The following is a 22,814-nucleotide window of genomic DNA, read 5'->3' on the forward strand; positions in this document are numbered from 1 at the left end:
AGCCAGGGTCCAAGTAATACTTTTCATGCTGTAGGAAAATGGCTCACTGTTGCAGCTACCCCCCACTTTTTGCCTGATACTGATGCTGACTTCACTGAGAAGTGTGCTGGGACCCTGCTAACCAGGCCCCAGCACCAGTGTTATTTCACCTAAAAGGTACAATTGTTTCCACAATTGGCACACAGATAAGCCCCTTGTAAAAGGTACCAGTGGTACCAAGGGCCCTGTGACCAGGTAAGGTCTCTAAGGGTTGCAGCATGTGTTGTGCCACCCTGAGGGACCCCTCACCAAGCAAATGCACACTGCCATTGCAGATTGTGTGGGTTGGTGGGGAGAAAAAGGCAAAGTTGACATGGCATCCCCCTCAGGATACCATGCACACAAAATACTGCCTGTGGCATAGGTAAGTCACCCATCTAGCAGGCCTTACAGCCCTAAGGCAGGGTGCACTATACCACAGGTGAGGGCATAGCTGCATGAGCAATATGCCCCTACAGTGTCTAAGTCTATTCTTAGACATTGTAAGTACAGTGTGGCTGTATTAAGTGTATGGTCTGGGAGTTTGTCAAAAACGAACTCCACAGCTCCATAATGGCTACACTGAATACTGGGAAGTTTGGTATCAAACTTCTCAGAATAATAAACCCACACTGATGCCAGTGTTGGATTTATTAAAAAATGCACACAGAGGGCATCTTAGAGATGCCCCCTGTATTTTACCCAATCCTTCAGTGCAAGACTGACTGGTATGTGCCAGCCTGCTGCTGAGAGACGAGTTGCTGACCCCCTAGGGTGAGAGCCTTTGTGCTCTCTAAGGCCAGAAACAAAGCCTGCACTGGGTGGAGATGCTTAACACCTCCCCCTGCAGGAACTGTAACACCTGGCAGTGAGCCTCAAAGGCTCAAGCTTCGTGGTACAATGCCCCAGGGCACTCCAGCTAGTGGAGAGGCCCGCCCCCTGGACACAGCCCCCACTTTTGGCGGCAAGTCCAGGGGAGATCATGAGAAAAATGAGGAGGCGTCACCCACCAGTCAGGACAGCCCCTAAGGTGTCCTGAGCTGAGGTGACCCCTGCCTTGAGAAATCCTCCATCTTGAGTTTGGAGGATTCCCCCAATAGGATAAGGGATGTGCCCCCCTCCCCACAGGGAGGAGGCACAAAGAGGGTGTAGCCACCCTCAAGGACAGTAGCCATTGGCTACTGCCCTCCCAGACCAAACACACCCCTAAATTCAGTATTTAGGGGCTCCCTAGATCCCAGGAAATCAGATTCCTGCAACCTGAAGAAACAAGAAGGGCTGCTGACCTACAAGCCTGCAGAGAAGGAGGAAGAAGACAACTGCTTTGGCCCCAGCCCTACCAGCCTGTCTCCAACTTCAAAAACCTGCTCCAGCGACGCATCCCACAGAGACCAGCGACCTCTGAAGCCTCAGAGGACTGCCCTGGACTAAAGGACCAAGAAACTCCCATGAACAGCGGCCCTGTTCAAAACCAGCTACTTCCTTGCAACAAGGAAGCAACTTTGAAAGACTGCACGTTTCCCGCCAGACGCGTGAGACTTCACACACTGCACCCAACGCCCCCGGCTCGAGATCCAGAGAACAAACACCTCAGGGAGGACTCCCCAGCGACTGCAAGTCCGTGGGTAACTAGAGACGACTCCCTATGCCCCCACAGCAACGTCTGCAGAGAGAACCCAGAGGCTGCCCCTGACCGCGACTGCCTGTAACAAGGGACCCGACGCCTGGAACCAACACTGCACCTGCAATCCCCAGGACCTGAAGGAACCGAACTTCGATGCAGGAGTGACCCCCAGGCGACCCTCTGCCTAGCCCAGGTCGTGGCTGTCCCGAGAAGCCCCCCGTGCCTGCCTGCACTCCTAGAGTGACCCCCGGGTCCCTCCATTGTTTCCTACCTAAAACCCGATGCTTGCTTTGCACACTGCACCCGGCTGCCCCTGTGCAGCTGAGGGTGTGTTTTGTGTGCCTACTTGTGCCCTCCCACCCCCAGTGCTCTACAAAACCCCCCTGGTCTGCCCCCGAGGTTGCAGGTACTTATCTGCTGGCAGACTGGAACCAAAGCACCCCCATTCTCCTTAGGCGCCTATGTGTTTTGGGCACCTCTTTGACATTTGCAGCTGACCGGCCCTGAGCTTCTGGTGTGGTAACTTTGGGGTTGCTTTGAACCCACAACAGTGGGCTGCCTAGGCCCCAGAACTGAGACTTGTAAGTGTTTACTTACCTCCTAAACTAACCTTTACTAAACTCCCCCAGGAACTGTTGATTTTTGCACTGTGTCCACTTTGAAAATAGCTTATTGCCATTTTTACAAAGACTGTACATGACATTGTTTTCATTCAAAGTTCCTAAAGTATCTAAGTGAAGTACCTTACATTTAAAGTTTTTGATGTAAATCTTGAACCTGTGGTTCTTAAAATAAACTAAGAAAATATATTTTTCAATATAAAAACCCATTGGCCTGGAGTAAGTCTTTGAGTGTGTGTTCCTCAATTATTGCCTGTGTGTGTACAACAAATGCTTAACACTACCCTCCGATAAGCCTACTGCTCGACCACACTACCACAAAATGGAGAATTAGAATGATCTACTTTTGCCACTATCTTACCTCTAAGGGGAACCCTTGGACTCTGTGCACACTATTTTCTTACTTTGAAATAGTATATACAGAGCCAACTTTCTACACATGCTCTCACTTACCTGAGTGCATCACTTATGTGAGAGGGTGTTTCAGTGATAGCGCACAGTCCGCTTGCACATGCTGTCACCGTTTGTCATAAATGGAGGCCCAAGTCCCTCATTTAATCAGACTTTTCCAGCTTTAGAGAAAACTTAGACTACTCTGAGAATGCAGTACATAGGTGACCAATAACGAATCTGCCAAGAAAATACAGTAGACACATCATCTAGAGGTACAATGTGCATTTTATGACACTAGACATGGAAAAAGATTCATTCCACCCTGAGTTTACCTTGTCCCTAGATACAAAGGGAGTCTCAGACACAGAAAGGTAGAGACTGTGAGTAAATATTTAGAGTAGTCCACAGATCTATTATACAGCCCACTTCAATAAAGGTCTGGCTGTTGGTATAAACCACTTCCAGCTTGTATGAACTGTAGTAGCTTTTCCCATGGGTCTGATCTAACAGAAGAGGAACTAGACGTAGCTACTCCTGGTACCCATTTTTATTTCAAAAAGCATTAGAAGCAATTGCCTTCTGTTAGAAAATGGCCCTCTCTGAAGGGTCATCCCAAACTTGTTGCCTTCCTCCTCTCCTCCTCTTTTTTTGACCTCATTTCAGTTGGCCTTAGGACTCTGGACACTTTACCACTGCTAACCAGTGCTAAAGTGCATATGGAATCTGATGAAGCCCCTGCCGACCCCGTGGGGCCCGAAGGTGCTCAGGTGGGGCAGCCCGCTCAAATACGAGATGCATGGCCTCGTAAAACTCATAGAGTTGAGCGGGGGTTGCTCCGGCTCCCGGGAAGGGGGGAGGCTCGAAATCGGCCCTGGTATCGGTTCTGCAGAACTGTGCCTGGAAAGTCGACGTTCCCGAGTCGCCTCCGCTTGGACTTCTTCTTCTTCTACTTGTGTCTCTTCCCCGAGTGCCCAGAGGACCTTCAGTGCGAAGAAGAGGATTTTGGGCTCCCAGAGCAGTCCTGCGACCTCCTCCTTGGTCGGGACCGTAACCTCCTAGGAGTCGCGCCATCCGATGTCGACTGCCGTGCCGCCATGAGCTTCAGAGACCGCTCTTTCAAAGCTTTAGGGCCATGGCCCGGAAGTTGGAAACACGAGTTTGAGTCGTGGTCTTGGTCAAGGCACCAGAGACATACCTGGTGGGGGTCTGTCACCGACATGACGTCACACAGATCTTAACGATGCCACCAGACAGCACGCACAGGGTACTGCTCAGCAAAACTTCTGGATTCCAAGCTGATGCTAGGAAATTCTAAGGTAAGGAATCTGCAGCTAGAAGTTTCGCTCAGATCGCCACTTTTAATACATATAAGTCACCCGTAAGGTAGGCTCTCAGTAGCCCATAGGGCAGAGTGCTATGTTACCAAAAGGCAGTTTTAAGTTTTACACGTCCTGGTAGTGAAAAACATCCAAAGTCACTTTTTCACTATTGTGAAGCCTGCTCCTCTCATAGACCAGCATTGGGAATTCCCTTACATACTTTTAAGTGGTAACTTCTGATCTGAAAGGAGTGGCATTGTCATGTTTGGTATGACTGGAATGGTACTGAGAAATCCTTCTTACTGGTGAAGATGGATTTAAGATTACTATTTTAGAAATGCCACTTATAGAAAGTAGGCATTCGTTCTGACAGCCTTACAGCCTGTCTCCAATCCACATCTGGTCTGTGCCAGCTTCCCTTCTGCATTCCCCCCAGACAGCCATAAACACAGGACACTCATCTGCATTCATCTGCATACTGGTGGGTCTTCCTGGGCAGGAACGGTGGAGGGGCTCTCCCTTACACTTCAAAGGCTAGTGGCCTGAACCCACACAAAGCACTGATAAACCCCTAAAGATCTCCTGGCAGGCTGGACTGGGTTGAAAGGGGGGCTGGTGTACATCAAAAGCACTCTTTGAAGTTTCCTTCACTTCAAAGGCACATTTGAGTGTGTATATATACTGGGTCTGTGATCCCCTAAAATCAGACACTTCTGGACCTACAACTGGACTTTGTCAGAGGGACTGCCTTGTTGCCCAAAGGACTCACCTGGACTGCTTTCTGGAAGGGCTGCTTTCCTGCTTATTGCCCTGTTGCCTGCTGCTCCCTGACCATGCTGGAAAGACTTTGCCTTCCCCCACAAGTTATTTCCAAGGGCTTTGACTGAGCTCCCTCCTGTTAAGAAGTCTCTGGACCATCAAATCCACTGCACTGGAAAACCAACACAATGCCTGCAAAACTCGATGCACTGCCTGCAAAATCGACACAGCACCTTTCGTGAGGCTGAAAATTCACTGCAGTGCCTCCTGAGTCAACGCAGGGCCTGTTTCATCATTGCAGCACATTTGGGATTTTCTATGCATCGCCCCCGAGTGTCAAAATATCCCTGAACCGCAGTAAAGAGCCAAGGCTGAGCACCCGGAAATCGACGCATCACCTTGCCCGTGAGGAAAGAATCAAAGCATCACCTCTGCTGCACCGGAAAAATCGATGCATTGCGTTGTTATTTTTGACACATCCCAGGTGCCTTGTGCTAAAAAGAACAGCCATTGATTCCTATGGATTAGGACTTACCTACATTTCTAAAAACTGATATCACAACTTGTGCATATTGGATTCTTGTCATTGTGGTCTTATTTTATTCAGATAAATATTATCTATGTTTCTAAACTGGTGTGCAGTACTTTTTGGGGTGTTTTCACTGTGTTACTGTATGAGTTGTTGCACAAATACTTTAAACAATGCCTTCTAGGTTAAATCTGGCTGCTCTGTGCCAAGCTACCCGAGGGTGAGCACAGGATTATTTAGGTTGTGTTGTGACTTACCCTCACTAGGATTGTGGTCCTTACTTGGACAGGGTGCATACCTCTGCCAACTAGAGACCCAATTTCTAATATCCTCTAACAGAGAAATGGCAATATCAAATTAACAGCAGGAAAAGTTAAAATGACAAAAATAATACCTTAGGCAGATAAAATAATCATTACCTGACAAACACTCAAAACCTCATAAAATACGTCAGTGAATTGATTTAAGAGTTATATTGTCTTTAAGTTACATAATTAATATGGAAAAGTTTGAGCCACTTCCCTTATCGGGCAGGCTTTTTCAGCTTTTATGGAACTTATCAGGAGTTTCCAGTAAAAGAATATATATGAATAGCAATTTAAAATGGTAGGTCACGGTAGAGATCTGGTTTCTTCTCATGCAAACCTTTTAGATTTCATTTGTGGGCCTCTGGCTTTTTGACATGCTGTTTGAGACTCCCAAATGAGTCTCCCTCACTGTGCAGCTCCTCGGAAATTGGTTATGGGCTGCAACCTCCAGTTCCCATTTTTGGTGTAAGTTCTGCAGCCTATGGTAAGGGACTTTGAGCACAACACTTGTAAAGATGCTAGTACACTTTTAGGCTGAACCAGGTATATTGTTGTCTGTCTCAGAGTGTCATCTGTACAAAAGTAGGTGTGGTAGAATATAAAACCCAATCTAAATTGCATGTGGCATGACCCATAGAAATGCTAAGACCTTATATTTAATTTAGTTACGAGAAAAAAACGCATCTTGCACTTAAGGTAAAGTTCATCATATGTATTGTTTTTCAGATTGTGCACTTTATGCCTCAAATGTTCTAAACTATAACTCCTGAATATGACTTTGTGCAAGCTCCAGAATTGGCTTCGTATACACTTATTCCTGGGACTTACACTAGTAAGAGTCTTTCTTTCATTTGGGTATGAAGTTTGTTTTTCTGCATCTCCCACTACTTAAATTTGCTTTTCATCTTTTTAGCTGAGTATACTTAATTGCTGGGCTCCCCACATTACACATCAAAAGCCGCCAGAACAACAAGCCCATTCCAGAGAATGCTAGATCTCCTGCTGAAGTAAGAAATTGGGCTTTTGAATTTGACAGGCAGATGGCAATAGTCTCTGATTAATCATATTAGAGTGTGCTCCCATCCTGAACAATAAAGGTAAGGCATGCTCACGTCTCCAGTGCCTATCAGGTGGCCCTTTGAAGCTGGAGAGTGAAAAGGAAGAACTGAAGGGGTGGGCATAATATATCAGTGCTGAGGTGACCATTTGTTGGAAGGTTTTCCATTTTTAAACTTTCCCAGCATATTGCGCTGGGGTAGACAATCAGTGGACTGACACCGGTTAATGTAAATTCAAGATGAATGGGGAATGTTGCAACCCTAGAATCGGAGGACACCCCACTAAAAAGAAACTATTCCTTCTCTCTTTATGGCGATTTGTGCAAGTAGGATGACCTGAGAAGGTGCCTTGGAAGAAGTAAGAAGAACCAGCTCTGCTGTTTGAACCCTCGTCAGGAGTCCTGAGGCTTAACTCTTCCTCGGCCTGTATGTAGCACCACTTTGGACTCTCACCAGAGCTAGTGGTACCATCTCCCTAATAGCCTCTTTAGACCAGTGAGGAGTGGATCCGTTATGGTACTGATGTAACCTGGCTGGACTGACACAAAAGCGCAGGCACTGTAAACTCGTGCCACTGCACTCTAGCACCCAAGAACAGGAGTCTGTGGGCTTGGGATTACCAGAGACCTTTGGCACAGAGGGGTTGGCTGATGAGGATCTTTAGGTCTAAAGTAACATTTGGAGATGTAAATTTGAGCCGTCTAAGGATTCAGGTTAAAGTTTGAAAGAAAAATCAAATACCACAAAAAACTATAAGGCAATGCACTGTAAAGGATGAAATGTCCAATCCAACACACCGAAAACAAACATGAAACGGCTGATGAGAAACCTGTCATTTGTGAATGATAAAGAGCGTACAGAGAAGTGGCTCCAACGCCGCTGAAAGCCTGTCACCAAAGTAAAAAAATACATAGTAGTTCACAAAGGTTACTGATAAAAACAAAACGTAGCCCTCAACAAGTGTGAGTTATCTTTGTTGTTTGTATGATGGTGATTCGGCTTAAGTTAATAGAGCTGAGCGTTTTGTAATGGAGTGTGAAACATGTTTGCAGGTAAAACGTTCTAAGGGGGCATTTGACTTTTTAATTATGATCCCAAATGAGCTGAAACCCTACGAAAGAGGATGAGGTTAGCAATAGATGCAAACCAACTCACAAGCAGCGAAGTCATTCAGGCAACGCTTGGAAAATATACACATAGACTGGAAAAAATAGCATTAACATGGGACTCAGTTCACATTCAGACACACCTTTGACTTGAAAAGGCAGCCGGTTAATACTTTATAAAATAATTAGAAAAGAAGATGCTTGTTGGAATGGGGTGTCATTTAGTCGTATAATTTGTTTTGTTCATTTTTCTAGGTGATTCTTAGTGGGTTTTTTATCAGTCTTGGTCTAATATCAAGCAGAACCCCTCGGATTTCAATAAAGAGTATTTTAGAAACCATTCAGTTCTTATTGTATTGGAAGGGCATGTGACCACCCGTCCTGTGATGTCACAAGCGTTAAACAACATGTCAGGGCGCTTCCTACGCCTGAGATTTTGAAAACATGACTCATTCTTCTTCCCCCGTGCAGTACAATCTGGCTTGGAAGCGCAATTGATGTTGAATTCTGAAAACCGTTGCATATAGGTGTTTCTTTCGGTATTACATTTGAGATAAGCGTAGCATTGTAGCGAAGATAGGAGCAGAAGGAGATTGTGTAAATCAACTGTGCGGTGCATGAATACATCTTCTATTGCCCTAATGCGTACGTAGGCTGCAGAGACAGTAGGGATGTTTACCGCAGAAGGCCCTGTGTTCTTATTTACAATTATATGCATGCCATATATATATACCCTGAAGGAACTTCTACTAAACCACGCTCCACTGCTAAAAATGGAAAGCTATGCATGAAACACTTTTAGCCCAGAATATGATGTAACTACAAGTATATGCAGATATGTTAGGAACGAATTCAACTATGAAATCCAGTTCATTTTTAACAAGCCCATTATTTTTGCATCTCATATAATTATGATGTATAATCTAAAGGACTGGACTTCCCACAAACCATGAAATTAAAAAAACAAGCATGGGAAAAGCATTCACATTCAGTTAACTGCATTTCGCCAGAGCTATCTTTCCAATTAAGTCCTGCATTTCAATGGAAAAGCCGCTCCCTCGAGTACGTGCATTTTTATCTTTCTCAAAAACATATTCTTCCGGCATGCTGACTATCATCACACAGGAACTTATTAAAGGCCTGCTACAAAACTCTGGAAGGAGCAGCACAGACAGACAGCTTGACATAACTTGTGACTGTAAACTCTTTCTCTTTGGGTATTTTTCCTAATGCAAGTCGTACGATCAAAAGAAAGCAATTCATTTTGGACAGACACGTATAAAGGTGTCTAGCAGCGTCTCGAGACAATACTGGCTTGCTTTATAGAGCTACAGGTCTAATTACTATTGATTGAAATTGCCTTGTGTGACATCAAGAATGAGATTTTATTATTAAGTACCATCTGCGGTTGCAGAAAACTCTGCATCTGGACAACATTCTCATATTCGTGTTGACAGAGCTGGTTATCGGCACTAACAGTCGTTTCCCTATGGTGAGAGATGTTTGTAATAGAAGAAGGAGAATTTCATTGCTAAAGATAATATCATTTCAGGCCCTCCGCTTCCTCGCATCAGCACGTGTGTACTCAGCCTGTCTAAAAGTGAAACTCGCTCCTCACCCTCCTGGTATGCTTAGAAAGGAGAGCCTCTACCCAAGAACCTCCGGAGTAACAAAGCAGCTCAGTGGTGAATTTCAGTGTACCTGTTCAGCACATGGCAGCTCATATAGAACAGCCTTTTCATGTTTCCTACTTATACTTTATTTGAATATATTCAGTGTTTTAAACAAAGTGCCTTAAATCATACAAATTATACCACAATGGGTAATACAAACTACAAATAATAACATAAACAACTGACTAAAGCATGATTAAGTACCACACATTCACACAACACACACGAGGATAGTCAACCATCCCCTGGAATTCTGTCTTATTACATAGCATTACATCTGAGTATGTTATTCTAGCTTGCAGTAGTATGTTTTTAACATAACGCTTCGTTTTACATTTAATACAATACATACTTGGCTCTGTAAATGTCTTTATGAGTTCTTCCATAGGCAACATCCACGATACTGCTAAGTGACAGTTTTGCAGGAACACCCAATTTCCAGATATAACGGCATCTTTAATCATCTTTTCAGCAATAGGACCTTGGCCCTGCCCCAGTGAAATTGATTGTACTCTGAAACAAACACAAGCAACAGTGTTGGTTGCATTTCAAGTCACTGATTAACAAGCTACTAACCTCTGGTGACACTCTTTATGGAGGATACATTAGCTGCAGATTCAGCATCTTTACAATATTCCTCAGGTGCAGGGCTCCTGCGTGCTGAACTAGGTGGTGCTGTGCAACTCCATGTTTGCTTTGTTCCACTCTAGAAGTGATTGAGCGGGGCCGCATATAAGCACCACCCCTGCACTTGGACGTCAGCTTATTGTTTGACTGTTTCTGTGCCGTTGGACAAGGAGGGCAAAACAACTGTAAATTCCAGATTGAAGATCTCTAATGAACAAGTTACTTACCTTTGGTAACACATTATCTGGTAAAGACTGTAGCTAGCTGCAGATTTCTTACCTTAGAATTTCCTGGCATCAGTTTGGAATCTGGAATTTTTGCTGAGCAGTACCTTGCGCCTGCCGTCACGTGGTGTTGTCGGCATCATTGGAGCTGTCTGTGATGTCACAGTCGCCTATAAAGAGACCACCCCGGTGCGCATACGTGAGTTCTTTTGCCCACAAACTTACACGCCAGAAGCGCAGTACCATGGATAGAACTAACATCTGTGCAAAAAACTATGACCCTGAAAGGGACGATCCCTGACTCTCTTAGACATATCCACAGAGCGGGGATGTATGGGTGGGTGTAAGGAATCTGCAGCTAGATAGAGTCGCTACCAGAAAATGCGTTACCGAAGATAAGTAACTTGTTCATCTGATAGAGACTTCGAGCTGCAGATTCCTTACCTTAGAATAGATACACAAGCCATAACTTCTTGGTGATGGGCTACGGATAGATCTTCTCACACTAGAAATCTTGTTGGACTGGACGGGCAGTGTCCGTCTCTCCGGACCAGATTGTCCAGGCAGTAGTGTTTTGCAAACATGTGCAAGGATGCCCACATTGCTCCCTGACAGATATCTAGGACTGGAACACCCATTGCTAGCGCAGTGGTAACAGCTTTGCCCCTGGTAGAATGAGCCCTCAGGAGGCTGCTTCTTGGCCAGTGCGCAGCAGATCTTAATACAGACAATGACCCAGCACGAAATGGTTAGTTTCTGCACTGCCCGACCCTTCTTTGCTCCCACGTACCCCACAAAGATTTGGTCATCCACCCAGAACTCTTTGGTGCGGTCAAGGCAGAACGACAACAGTCTTTTTGGGTCCAGTCAGTCGAGTCGCTCCTCTTCCTTAGAGGGATGCGGTGGGGCAAAAAAGGTGGGCAGGGTGATAAACTGACCCAGATGAAACCACCACCCTAGGAAGGAAGGAGACACTTGTTCTGAGAACCACCTTATCTGGGTACATGGTGAGATTCGGTGGCTTAGATGAAATATGTTATCGCCACTAAGAAGGATGTCTTGATGATGAGCAGCTGGAGGGGACAGTTGTGTAAGGGCTCAAAAGGAGCACACATGAGAAAAGTAAGGACCACATTTCAGTCCCACTGAGGCATAACAAAGGGTGTAGAAGGCAACAGATGAACAAGCCTTTTAAGAAATCTATGTACAATAGGAGACTTGAAGAATGAAGGCTGTTCAGGCAGCCAAAGGAACGCCAATAAGTTGGAAAGATAGCCTTTGAGAGTACCCAAGGCAGAACCTTGCTGGGCAATAGATAGGACAAAAAGAAGGATGTCAGAAAGAGAAGCAGAAAGAGGACCAATAGATTTTTCTGCACAATAAGGTAAAAAGCATTTCCAAAGGCAGCTGTATACTGTTTTAGTGGAGGGACGCTTGGCTGCCAAAATAACTTTATGGACTTCGGGAGGAAAGTCAAAGGCAATCAACTGTCGCCATTCAATCTCCACGCATGAAGGCACAGAGTTGACAGGTTTGGGTGGAGAACCTTCTTCTGCTGCTGCAACAGAAGGTCTTCCTGATCAGAGGATCAAAGCTCATTTTCAGAAGCTCGTGATACCAGACTTTCCGTACCCAATCCGGAGCCACTAGGATTACTTGGGCCAAGTAATTCCTTATCTTCTTGAGAACTCTGGGAAGAAGTGGTATGGGTGGAAATGCATACAAGAGGCCTGAACTCCACTCCCAATGAAAAGCCTCACCGAGCAATTGCCGCTTTGGAAACTCCAACTTTCAATACTGCTGATATTGCACAATCTCTGCGGAGGCAAACAGATCTAACTAAGGCTCTTCCCACTAATGAAAGAGTCCTTGTGCCACTTCTGGGTGGCGACACCATTTGTGATCCGCTAGGCACAGACAGCTGAGTTCATCCACCCTGGCGTTCAGAGAATGTAGGAAGTTGGCTCTGTCTGTACTATCTCAAAGTGAGAGATAGTGTGCACAGGGTCCAAGGGTTCCCCTTAGAGGTTGATAGTGGCAAAATTAGATAATAATAATGCTCTATTTTGTGGTAGTGTGGTCGAGCAGTAGGCTTATCAGAGGGTAGTGTTAAGCATTTGTTGTACATACACAGGCAATAAATGGGAACACACACTCAAAGACAACTCCAGTCCAATAGGTTTTTATATGAAAAATATTTTTTTCTTAATTTATTTTAGAACCGCAAGATTCAGAATTCAAGTAAGTACATAAACTGTAAGGTACTTGGCATAGGTAAATATGGAACTTTGATAAAACAGTAATGTACACAGTTTTGTCAAAAATGGCAATAAGCTATTTTAAAAGTGGACACTGCAAAAATCAACAGTTTCTGGGGGAGGTAAGTATAAGTTAGTTTATCAGGTAAGTAAAGCACTTACAAGTTCAGTCTACGGGGAATAGGCAGCCCACCATTGAGGGTTTAAGTCAACCCCAAACACCCAGAACCAGCAACACAGGGCCGGTCAGGTGCAGAGGTCAAAGTAGGGCCCGAATAACACAGGCGGCTATGGAGACTAGGGGTGCTAAGGTTCTAGTCTACTAGCAGATAAGTACCTGTGTCCTCGGGAAGAAGACCAGGGGGGTTTTGTAAAGCACTGGAGGGGGTCACAAACAGGCACACAAAATACACCCTCAGCGGCACAGGGGCGGCAGGGTGCAGTGTGCAAAGCAGGTGTCGGATTTTAGATAGAAATCATTGGAGAGACTCAGGGGTCACTCTGGCGATGCAGGCAGGGCACTGGGTGGCTTCTCGGGCCAGCCACCTACTGGGCAATGATGAGGTCACTCCTGCACTGGTGGTTGGTTTGTGTCGGGCCTGGGGGTTGTGGGTGCAGTGCTTCTTCCAGGCGTCGGGTTCTTTGTTACCGGGCAGTTGCGGTCAGGGGGAGCCTCTGGATTCTCTCTGCAGGCATCGCTGTGAGGGTGTATGGAGGTCATCTCAGGGTGTCCACATCGTGGGAGTGCGAAGAAGAGGACTTGGGGCTCCCGGAGCGGTCACACGACCTTCTCCTCTACTGGGACAGTGACCTCCTAGGAGTCATGCCAACCAAGTCAACTGCCGGGGCACCATGAGCTTCAGAGACCGTTCTCTCAAAGCTTTGGGGGCCATGGCCCAGCAGTCGGAACACTTCTTTGAGTCATGGTCTCAGTCAAGGCACCAGAGACATACCTGGTGGAGGTTCGTCACTGACACGACGCGATGGCAGGTGCCACACAACTTAAACCTTATCTTCCTCAATGTCATCCTGCACAGACTTCAAAAAGAGTCAACAAAAAGGTAGAAAAAGGCCTGTCAAAAAAGACAGAGGGTAGCTTGATTACCGGATCTCTGCCTAACTGGCGCGGAAGGAAAAGAACTGACATACGAACACCTGAGTGGTGCCTTTATAGGCGACAGTAAAGTCACTGAGGGGTCCGACGGCATGTGCAGGGTACTGCTCAGCAAAAATTCCAACTAGCAAGCTGACACCAGGAAATTCTAAGGTAAGGAATCGGCAGCTAGAAGTCTATCTGATTTAGGTAATGTTTAGATGGTAAAGAAACCACTCCACAGAATATGGGTGTGGGAGGGCAGTGAGGTGTCTGTGGTTTGATAGCGTATCTACCAAAAGGACAGTGCCCTTCTGATTGCTAATTTTAACTGCAGATTCCTCACCTTTAGAATAGATAAAACAGCAGTACCTACTGAAGGTGGAGGGTCAGTGACGAGGGCTCAGACCGGAAAATCTTGCAGGACCGAATAGACAAAATGCCCTTCCCGCCAGAGCTGCCCGTAAAGGCCACAGTGCTTTATGAGCGTATGCACCAAAGCCCATGTTGCAGCTTGACAGATGACAAGGACAGGCACTCTGAGTGCAAACAAAGTGGTGGCAACCTTGACCCTGGTGGAATGGGCTGAGACCTACCGGATGTTGTTTTTTGGCCGGTACCTAAGAGATCTTAATAAGTCTGAGTCTTTTTCTGCAAGTCTTTTCTTTCCTTGTCCCAGAGAATCCCACAAAAAAACTGATTGTCCACCTGATGCTCCTTGGTCTGATCGATGTAAAATCTTAAAGCTCTTTGGGGTCCAACAGATGGAGCTTCTCCTCCTGCTTCGAGAAATGAAGTGGGGAAAGTATGCTCAAAGAGTGATGAATTGCCCACGTGGAGAGGAGTCATAACTTTTGGCAAGAAGGCCAACCATGTCCTCAGCGCCAGTTTGTTCAGAAAAAAGGTGGTGTACGGTGGTTGTAATGACAGAGGTTGGAAGTCACTCATGCAATGACTGAAGTGATCACAATAAGGAAGACAGTCTGAAGGTCAGAACACGCAACAATCATTTGCAAGAGCTTTGGCTTGAAGTAAGCACACAAGAGGAATGTCAAGGCCAAGTTACGCTACCACAGTGGCATCACAAACCATTTGTATTCAAAGTATTCAAAGGAGACAAAAATTGATCAGACAAACTAAAAGTAAATTATAAAATACATTATAGGTTTGTTTAAATTATTGATTGAATTTTCAGGTCACCTATATAAAAATAGAACAGTCTGTAGGATTGAACTGTTAAAATAAGAGTTTGTAGAAATGTGTAATTTGTTTACTAGAACTCATATTATGTAATGAACATGAAGATCAATTGATTATTGCTAAAATTAAGTGCAATTAGTAGTTGTGAAGAATTCAAATGTTTTACTTTTCATCTTTGATATGATCAATAGTACATTTGATATGATCAATAATACATTTTGAAAAATTATGTTCCATTGTAATGTGTTTGGTATGCCCTCTTATAGACATAATTCTCACTATATACTGCTAAATGAATTATTTAATGTGTTCAGGTACAGACATTATGATGTGGTATTCATTGTTTTATAATAAGTTTTTTGAATTTTTTGTTTTTTCTTCTTTGCTCCATTTCTTCTGTGTTTTTTTGTTTTGTTTCTTGGCTCCTATGTCCGATATGACATTACAGTCCCGAAGAAGCAGTGCTGCAGGAACCACAGAACAAGTATTGGCTTTTTTCGCTGCATTGATGCTAGCAGATATTCTTTTCATCATTTGAATTTTCATGGGAACAAAATTAAAAGAATTATGAACTTAATGATCAACATAAATTTGGGACTTTTGAACTGAACAACATACTTATTAGAAGCGGACAATGAATGCTTGGGATTTGGTATCAATGTTCAGATATAGACATGTTCCTGTATAAGGGGAAGTATCAAGCCCACTGGCCTCCTGCACATCCATGTAAAAATTGTTATCATAATGGGGGGTTAAATCATTCGATCCCCATTCCCCCATTTTTATCTCTGAGTGATGGCAAACTCTGGTCAAAGTCGGAAAATAAAAGATATTTGCACCCTTACAGGTGCCTCTGAGGTAGTGGAAGCATAAGATTAGACTCAAGTAGTGTAAAGAATGGCTGCATTATAGAGGAATCAGAGTGTGACTTAGGTTGTGTCAAGCCAACACTGGTTTGGGGTCTGACATTGGTGTCAGTATCAGATTGTCATTCGACATTGGCGGCGGCAGTACCAGCATCAACGGAGGGACCAATGTGGGGGTGAGAGGTGGTGGAGAGGTCTGGTCCAGAGTTGGTCCTGAACATGAGAGGGATCCAAGGGGTTTAGATGAGACAGAGGACACATCTTTTTGTGGTAATTCAACCGATGGCACCTGCGGATACTTGAGTCCGAAAGGCATGCTAGAGGGTGCCCACAAAGTGTCAAAGATATGTAGCATTGCCTCCTTAAATGCCTTGGCTTGCTCTGGCATTGCTGATGGCTCGGGAAACTCACTCGCATCTGGATCAATTGTGGAACTGGCTCCTCAATCTGAAATTGGGAGCGAGATCAATTGGCACTCTTACATCCTCATGGCTTCTCTTTTGATAGAGCGACAGAGTGGGGTTAAGTTCTGTTTCAACTTCTTATGTTTCCAGTACGACTTTGACAAGCTGAAGGACTTCAAATGCGAAGAAGACTTCTCTGAGGAGTGGGACCAAGCCCTCGACTTGGAGTAAGAGCAAGACTTATAAGAAGCCAGTGATTTCTTCCTGTGTTTAGTGAATTACAACTTCTCTTCGTGGTCCCGGAGGCCCTTCAGGTGCATGAGGGCACACTCATTGCATAACTTGGAGATGTTTCCCAAGCATAAACACCAAAGTGAGTCCATGATCAACATTTTTTTGTTTTCAGTCATTGCATGGTTTTCAACTTGTATTGTTTGGATGGGACATTGTTCCATTGAACAAGGTATTTCATTTTGGATGTCCTAGAAAGAACTACAACAGTGGAAATGAAGCTCCAGATCCATGCTTAGAAATGTGAACAGAAAGGAACTGATTTCAGCATGGAGAGGTGGCAATTATATGAGGCTCCTTGCATCCCTTTTGGGGTGGAATAAATCCTATGCAGAGTCACAGAGAGCCACCTAGCGGTGCGCGGAAGCACTGCTATGAAATGTTTCAGGATCCAGTCTGAAACCTGGGGAATATTCCAAAGTAGAATCTGTGGTTAGAAGTATCTATCAGACCATAAACTATACTTATTTTGTTATAATTTCCTTTTCTAAATTTCTGATAAATAATTACAAAAATGGGTTTACTCTCTGAAAGTGCCTCTACCTTTCATATGAGTGAATAATAAATGAAGAGGAGCGATTCACGGTTCAAACAGGAATCATGCTACTGAATAAAACTGGGAGATTACAAAGATTTAAAATAGTAATGCAAGGGACAAACAACTAAGAAAAGCAAATACAGATCTCCCTCCTTTACTGTAACACTCTGCCCACTAAACAGCAAACACTGAGCAATGCTGGTTAGATTGTTTACTATGCTAAATCTCACCCTCTGCATTATTCAGCTCTTTTGAGAATATCGTGGCCATTTTCATTGTATTACGGTTCACTGCGATGAAGCTAAAGAGAGTACTGGCTGGCTCTTGAGGAAATATGCACTGAAGTTGAGCAGTTGTGGAGAGTGGTAGGGCTCCCTCAAACCAGAGGACTTGCAGGAAAGGCACGCAAGAAAATCCCTGCGTGCCTCCTGCCATGCCATCCCCAGCAATTCAGGACCCTTGCCCATCTGAGAAATGGAATGGAAATTAAGTTGGTGGTAAAGGCATCTACAGCACAGATGACACCATGAATCAGAAGCAGAGTTGAGGGCTTAGAGCCTAATTTTGAATTTGGCAGATGGGATTACTTCGTCACAAACGTGATGGATATCCTGTCCGCTGCATTATGATCCCCTTATATACTACGGTAATCGTAACACGGCGGATGGGACATCCGTCAAGTTTGTGACGGAGTAACCGGTCTGCCAAACTCTAACTCAGGCCCTTAATGGTAGAAAATCCACTCATGTGTAGACTTCAGACGCTGACTGCAGAGACGGACATAAACATACAGCCTAATAATGGAAGGATTCTCTATCACATTTACAGAGTACTCGTGTTTTTTACGAATATTATTTTCAGAAGAGTTTCAACTAATTTAATTAAAACTGTCTGGTCTGCCAGAAGAGAGTTCAAATAGATTGTGTTCAGAAGAGACATTTGAGGACTCTGCAGATGCACCAGTGAGAGAGGTGCTAACATCTGTTTATTCAAAAGCTGGATCAGCAAAGAACATGGTAGGGTCATTTACTCCTCGCTGTCATGTGGCTCCCATTAAATATGATTGATCTCTCTCTCTCTCTCTCTCTCTCTCTCTCTCTCTTTTCTTGCCCCTATTGGTTTTTCTGAGAGGACTGATTGTGAGCCTGAACACAGGGGGAGGGTGAAATTATTATTATTTTTTTTCTTGTAGCAGGACTTTTTACTTATCTACTGGTCGGTGCTTTCCCTCTCAACTACCACTGGCACAGCATGCAAGCTTGGATTAACCACAAGGACAGATGAAAAGTCAATAGATGGGCGTGTCTTGTTAGGCTCTGACTGGGAGAGAGACTGCACAAAGGAAGAGTTGGGCTTCACTAATTAACACCTATTAATGAGGCCCTAAGGGGTGCAAAATAATTCAGAAGTTAAAAATCCCTAATCAACAAGAGAGTGAGAGTTACAAGTGGCAGAGTGTGAACAATTATGAAAATGTGAAAGACAATATATACTCTTAAGTGTAGATATTCAGGATAAGCACTTTCTTAAAATATTTTGTAGACTATAAATGAGGCTATATTGGCTAACTGCATTCATTTGTAATTAAAAAAGGACAATATATAATGAATATTAGGAAAATTAGCAGCAGCTGTGCAATTTGTCCTGATAAATTTCATTCATGAAAAAAAAATGTATGAAAATTATAATTTAACAACTGGCCTACAAACACTTTGGTTACATACCTGTCAGAAAATCCCTTTTCTTTTGCAAACCTTTGGAATGCGCCCATTGGATCAGAACCAGTACTTAAGACAAAGACGAGAGGAGTGGAAGGTGACATATCATGATATAGAGTAGCCAGGTCAACTGGTGGGTTCTCAATAAACTGCTTTCCAAGGTTCTCAATGACAAAGTCAGTAATAGCAAAAACAACCTGAAATATAAAGGAACATAGCAATCATTTATTGATTTCTCAATGCTACATATATTGAACAAGCATCTAATATGGTTATGGGATGCCCCTCAATTTATCTGAAACATCCTGTTTTACTTTGTCTTTTATTCTTCCTCCGCCATTTCATTCACATTCCCCTGTATCATACTTTCCTTTGTCTTTCACATTTTCATAATTGTTCACACTCTACCACTTGTAACTCTCACTCTCTTGTTGAGTATCTTCACATATTTTCTTCCACTGTCTGATACCATACCACATTACATTGCACAATCTGTTAACCTCACATTCTTCAGTTTAACTTTCCCACACAAATAAAAGTTTCTTGGATAAAATTAAGGTATATGTCTTTTGTAACAGCTTCTAAATTACAATTTGCTCTCTCGCCAAATAATGTGTATTTGAAATAGTATGTCCATATGCTAGAAGCCTTCTATCTTTTTTTCATGCTATCAAAGTGCGGTGAAGTGCCACATATTTCCCAGAGTGTCACTTTGACAACACTAGTGTATAAGTGATGCCACCACACTCAACTCCTAGATTTTCTAGATAGTTCCAGCAACAGAGAGCTTGAGAAGGTCTAAGAACCTTAAGCAGAGATAAGCGAGCAATAATAAATCTGCAGAGGGAGCACAGTATCCATCAGAAGGAATGGTTTCTTATCTGTAATGCTAGTTCTCTCTCAGGGGAATCTCCATTTAAATCATAAGCACAGAATAGTTCTGCCCACATGCGGGGATCCTGAAGCTCTCCTTCTCAATATATACTCTTAAGTGTAAATATTCAGGATAAGCGCTTTATTAAAATGTTTTGTAGACTATAAATGAGGCTATATTGGCTATCTGCATTCATTTGCAATTAAAAAAAGGACAATATATAATGAATATTAGGAAAATTAGCAGCAGTTGTGCAATTTGTCCTTATAAATTTCATTCATGAACCTTTTTAAAGGAAAATGGAGAAGAAGGAAGAGGACAATGTAGACATATAGGGTGAAGTTCTGCAGATATGAAAAGCGACTCTGAGCCTACCAATAGCCCATCATCATGCCCAGTAGGTGGTAGTTACTACAGTTCTTTTTTACAAATCAAACAGTAATATTACATAAGGAAACAGATTGTTTATCAGTTGTCTCTGTCTTTTACACCGGGGAGGAGGGTGGGTTTCTTATGATTTCAATGGAGATTCCCCTGAGAGAAAATTGAGATTCCCCTGAGAAAGAACTAGGATTACAGGTAAGAAACCATCCCTTCTATCTCAGGGAATCTCCACTGATAATTATAAGCATTGAATACAGTAGTAAGCCCACCAAACTGTGATGGAAGAGAAAACAGATGAATCATACAGATAACTAAGCAAAGAGATTCCTCAGGGAAGCCTATCTGCTTGTGCATCTATTCTATCATCTGCGTCCAAACAATAGTGTCTGGTAAAAGTGTGAATTGATTTCCAACTATCTGCTTTGCATATGTCATCAATAGGAATATTCCTCATCAAAGTAGCTGTAGCTGCTTCCTCTCTTGTGGAATGAGCTTTTGGTCTACTGAACAGAACTTTATGTGCTTTGTGGTAGCATAACAGAATGCATGAAATTATCCACCTGGATATAGAAAGTTTAGACATGGTAAAACTGGTACGAACATGGCCATAGATTAGAGTAGCATATGTCTTTTTTTGTTTAGATACAATTTAAAGAACCATCTTTGTGATGAAGTAACCCCTTGGCCCAAATCTAAATCAGGCCCTAAGTGTGATAAAAATGGAGCATCAGGAGCTGGAACAGGATCTTCACTGTCAGCTGAGGTAAATCAAATAAAATACTTTTAAATGCATGATGTGTGCCAGTGAGAGCACATTTGTGCCACATAGGATTGTGTATATGTGAGTGTAGGCATGTTGGAGTACATGTGACAGTTAGAGAAAGAGCGCCAGTAAGCAAGATAAATGAGTCAGAGTGAGAAAGAATAAGACAGTCAATGTAAGGGAATGAGAAAGTATGAGTGAAAGTAAGGGGAAATTAGTGTAAGTGAGTGCAAACAGATGAGTCAGAGTGAGAATAAGTGAGAATGAGTGAAAGTAAGACTGAATGCTAGGGTGTGATGACTAAATGAAACTAAATAAGAATGCAAGAGTAGGTGGGTGGAAATGAATGACAGCAGATGAGCGTGGGTGAGGAGTGTCAACATGAGTGAGTATGTGTATTATGCAAGTCTGTGCTTGGTCTTGCCATACAATTCTCAACAAATTCTTGGCTTGCTAATGCATCCATGGCAAAACGCTGGCATACTGGTGGCAGCTCTTATCAGGCACCTGAAACCAAATGCTGGCACTGGGGTACTAGACGAACTACTTGGCATACTTGGGCAAACATGGGAAAATGCTGCTGTATGCATACTGGAGATTATACTGAGTATTGGACACCCATAGAAAAATGTTGTGACCGGCATACTGGATAAAAGTCTTGGCATAAGGGGGCACCCTTAGAAAAATAATGGCTGGCATTGACACCTTGAAGGTAATTCTTGAATTGCGGGAGGACAACTGTGACTTACTAATCATACAGTTATTATGAAACATCAGTGATATCAATTATTATGATGTCGTCAGGGTCATGTGACATTAATTACCATGAAGAATCTCATTTAAAGGTCAAATTATGTCAATTCCTGTGATGTCATTAAGGTCAAAGAGTATGTGATTGCATGTCTGCTAGCTCTGGCATTTTTGTGAATCGACATCCAAAGCCAGTCTCCTTGATTGATTTGAAGATAAATTTAATGTATTGCTAGCAAATTGATTTTTTCTCTCCATGTCCATTTGTTTGTGACTCTCAAATCTCGTACGGGTCTTAATTTGTTTTTATGGCATTTCTTTTTCACCAAGAATTAACAGGAATAAATCCAAGTTCCCAGATGGTAGGGAGATACGAGCTCCACAGCATGCTTTTGCAGAAGGATGCTGCAGATGTTGATTGGATAATTTTGGTGCAATATTTGGTGGAGGACTGCTGAACTTTAGAACATAAACATTTGGTACAATATTCAGAACCCTTGCATCGTTTGTGATGGATTTCCACTCTGTTAAATATTGTGATATACTTCCCTCTACCACTGTGGTAACAGAAGAAGGGGAAGCAGATGATCATTGTTTGGAGCCTATTGGAGCCTTTCCTGCTTGGGCAGACTGGTGGCCACCTCTTCCCTCTGGTGGACACCTTTGGTGTTGCTGGAAAGGTCTTTGCTGCTGCTGTTGGTGCTGCCCCAGCAAACACCAAAGGGTTTGAAGCCTCTGTGAATAGAAACACCTTTTGTAAAGTTTGGAACGGTGCATTTATTGCTCCTTACATTTCTCCAGACCAACCTCCTTCAAGGTCTCCATGTTGGTCTTCATGTAAACCATTTCAACTGTATGACTCCCAGAGTGTTGCCAGAGAAAGGAAGGTTGAGAATTCTCTGTTGAGATTCCTGCTTAAGTGTGGCAAAACAAAGCCAAGAATGTCATCTGAGAGCCAATCTGTGCCAGTAACAATGGGCTCTCAGCAAAGATGAAAGCAGCAGCACAGGTCGCTTTGTTAGAGACCATTATACCTTCATTTATGATTTCAATTAAATCTTCTCTGCGATCTCCACTGAGGTTTTCTACAAACTACTGCAGGGAGTCCCATAAGGATCTGTCATACCTGCCTACCGAGGCAGATGGACTCGCCACTTTAATTGTTGTGGCTGCTATGCTACATGCCTTGTGTCCCACTGAATCCAGTTTCCTGCATTCTTTGTCTGGTGGAACCATGGATGAAGGCATAGTAGAATGCATTTTCTTTACAGCCAAGATAACAACTGAATCAGGAGGAGGCTCCGATCACAGCAATATTGGGTTCTGCTTCAGAGGCCTATATATTTTCTGAAGCTTAGACAGGGCTGCTGTGGTTTCAGTTGAAGCAAAGAAAAGTTCCAAAGCTGGTTCTAATACG

At 43.5% G+C, this 22,814-nt stretch overlaps 1 protein-coding gene across 2 annotated transcripts in view; it reads right to left on the reverse strand.

Moving 5' to 3' along the window:
• Window positions 1-22,814, reverse strand: part of DNAH6 (dynein axonemal heavy chain 6) — a 1,211,389-nt gene that overhangs the window by 178,513 nt on the left and 1,010,062 nt on the right. For both annotated transcript variants that reach the window (XM_069236637.1, XM_069236634.1), the window contains exons 64-65: window positions 18,633-18,823; window positions 9,760-9,920 (exon numbers count right to left, since the gene is read on the reverse strand). In XM_069236637.1, coding sequence (XP_069092738.1) covers window positions 9,760-9,920; window positions 18,633-18,823 — 352 coding nt within the window. The remainder of the gene's footprint in view (window positions 1-9,759; window positions 9,921-18,632; window positions 18,824-22,814) is intronic.

The sequence above is a fragment of the Pleurodeles waltl genome, chromosome 1_2 (assembly GCF_031143425.1).
Source record: "Pleurodeles waltl isolate 20211129_DDA chromosome 1_2, aPleWal1.hap1.20221129, whole genome shotgun sequence".
NCBI classification, from domain to species: domain Eukaryota; kingdom Metazoa; phylum Chordata; class Amphibia; order Caudata; family Salamandridae; genus Pleurodeles; species Pleurodeles waltl.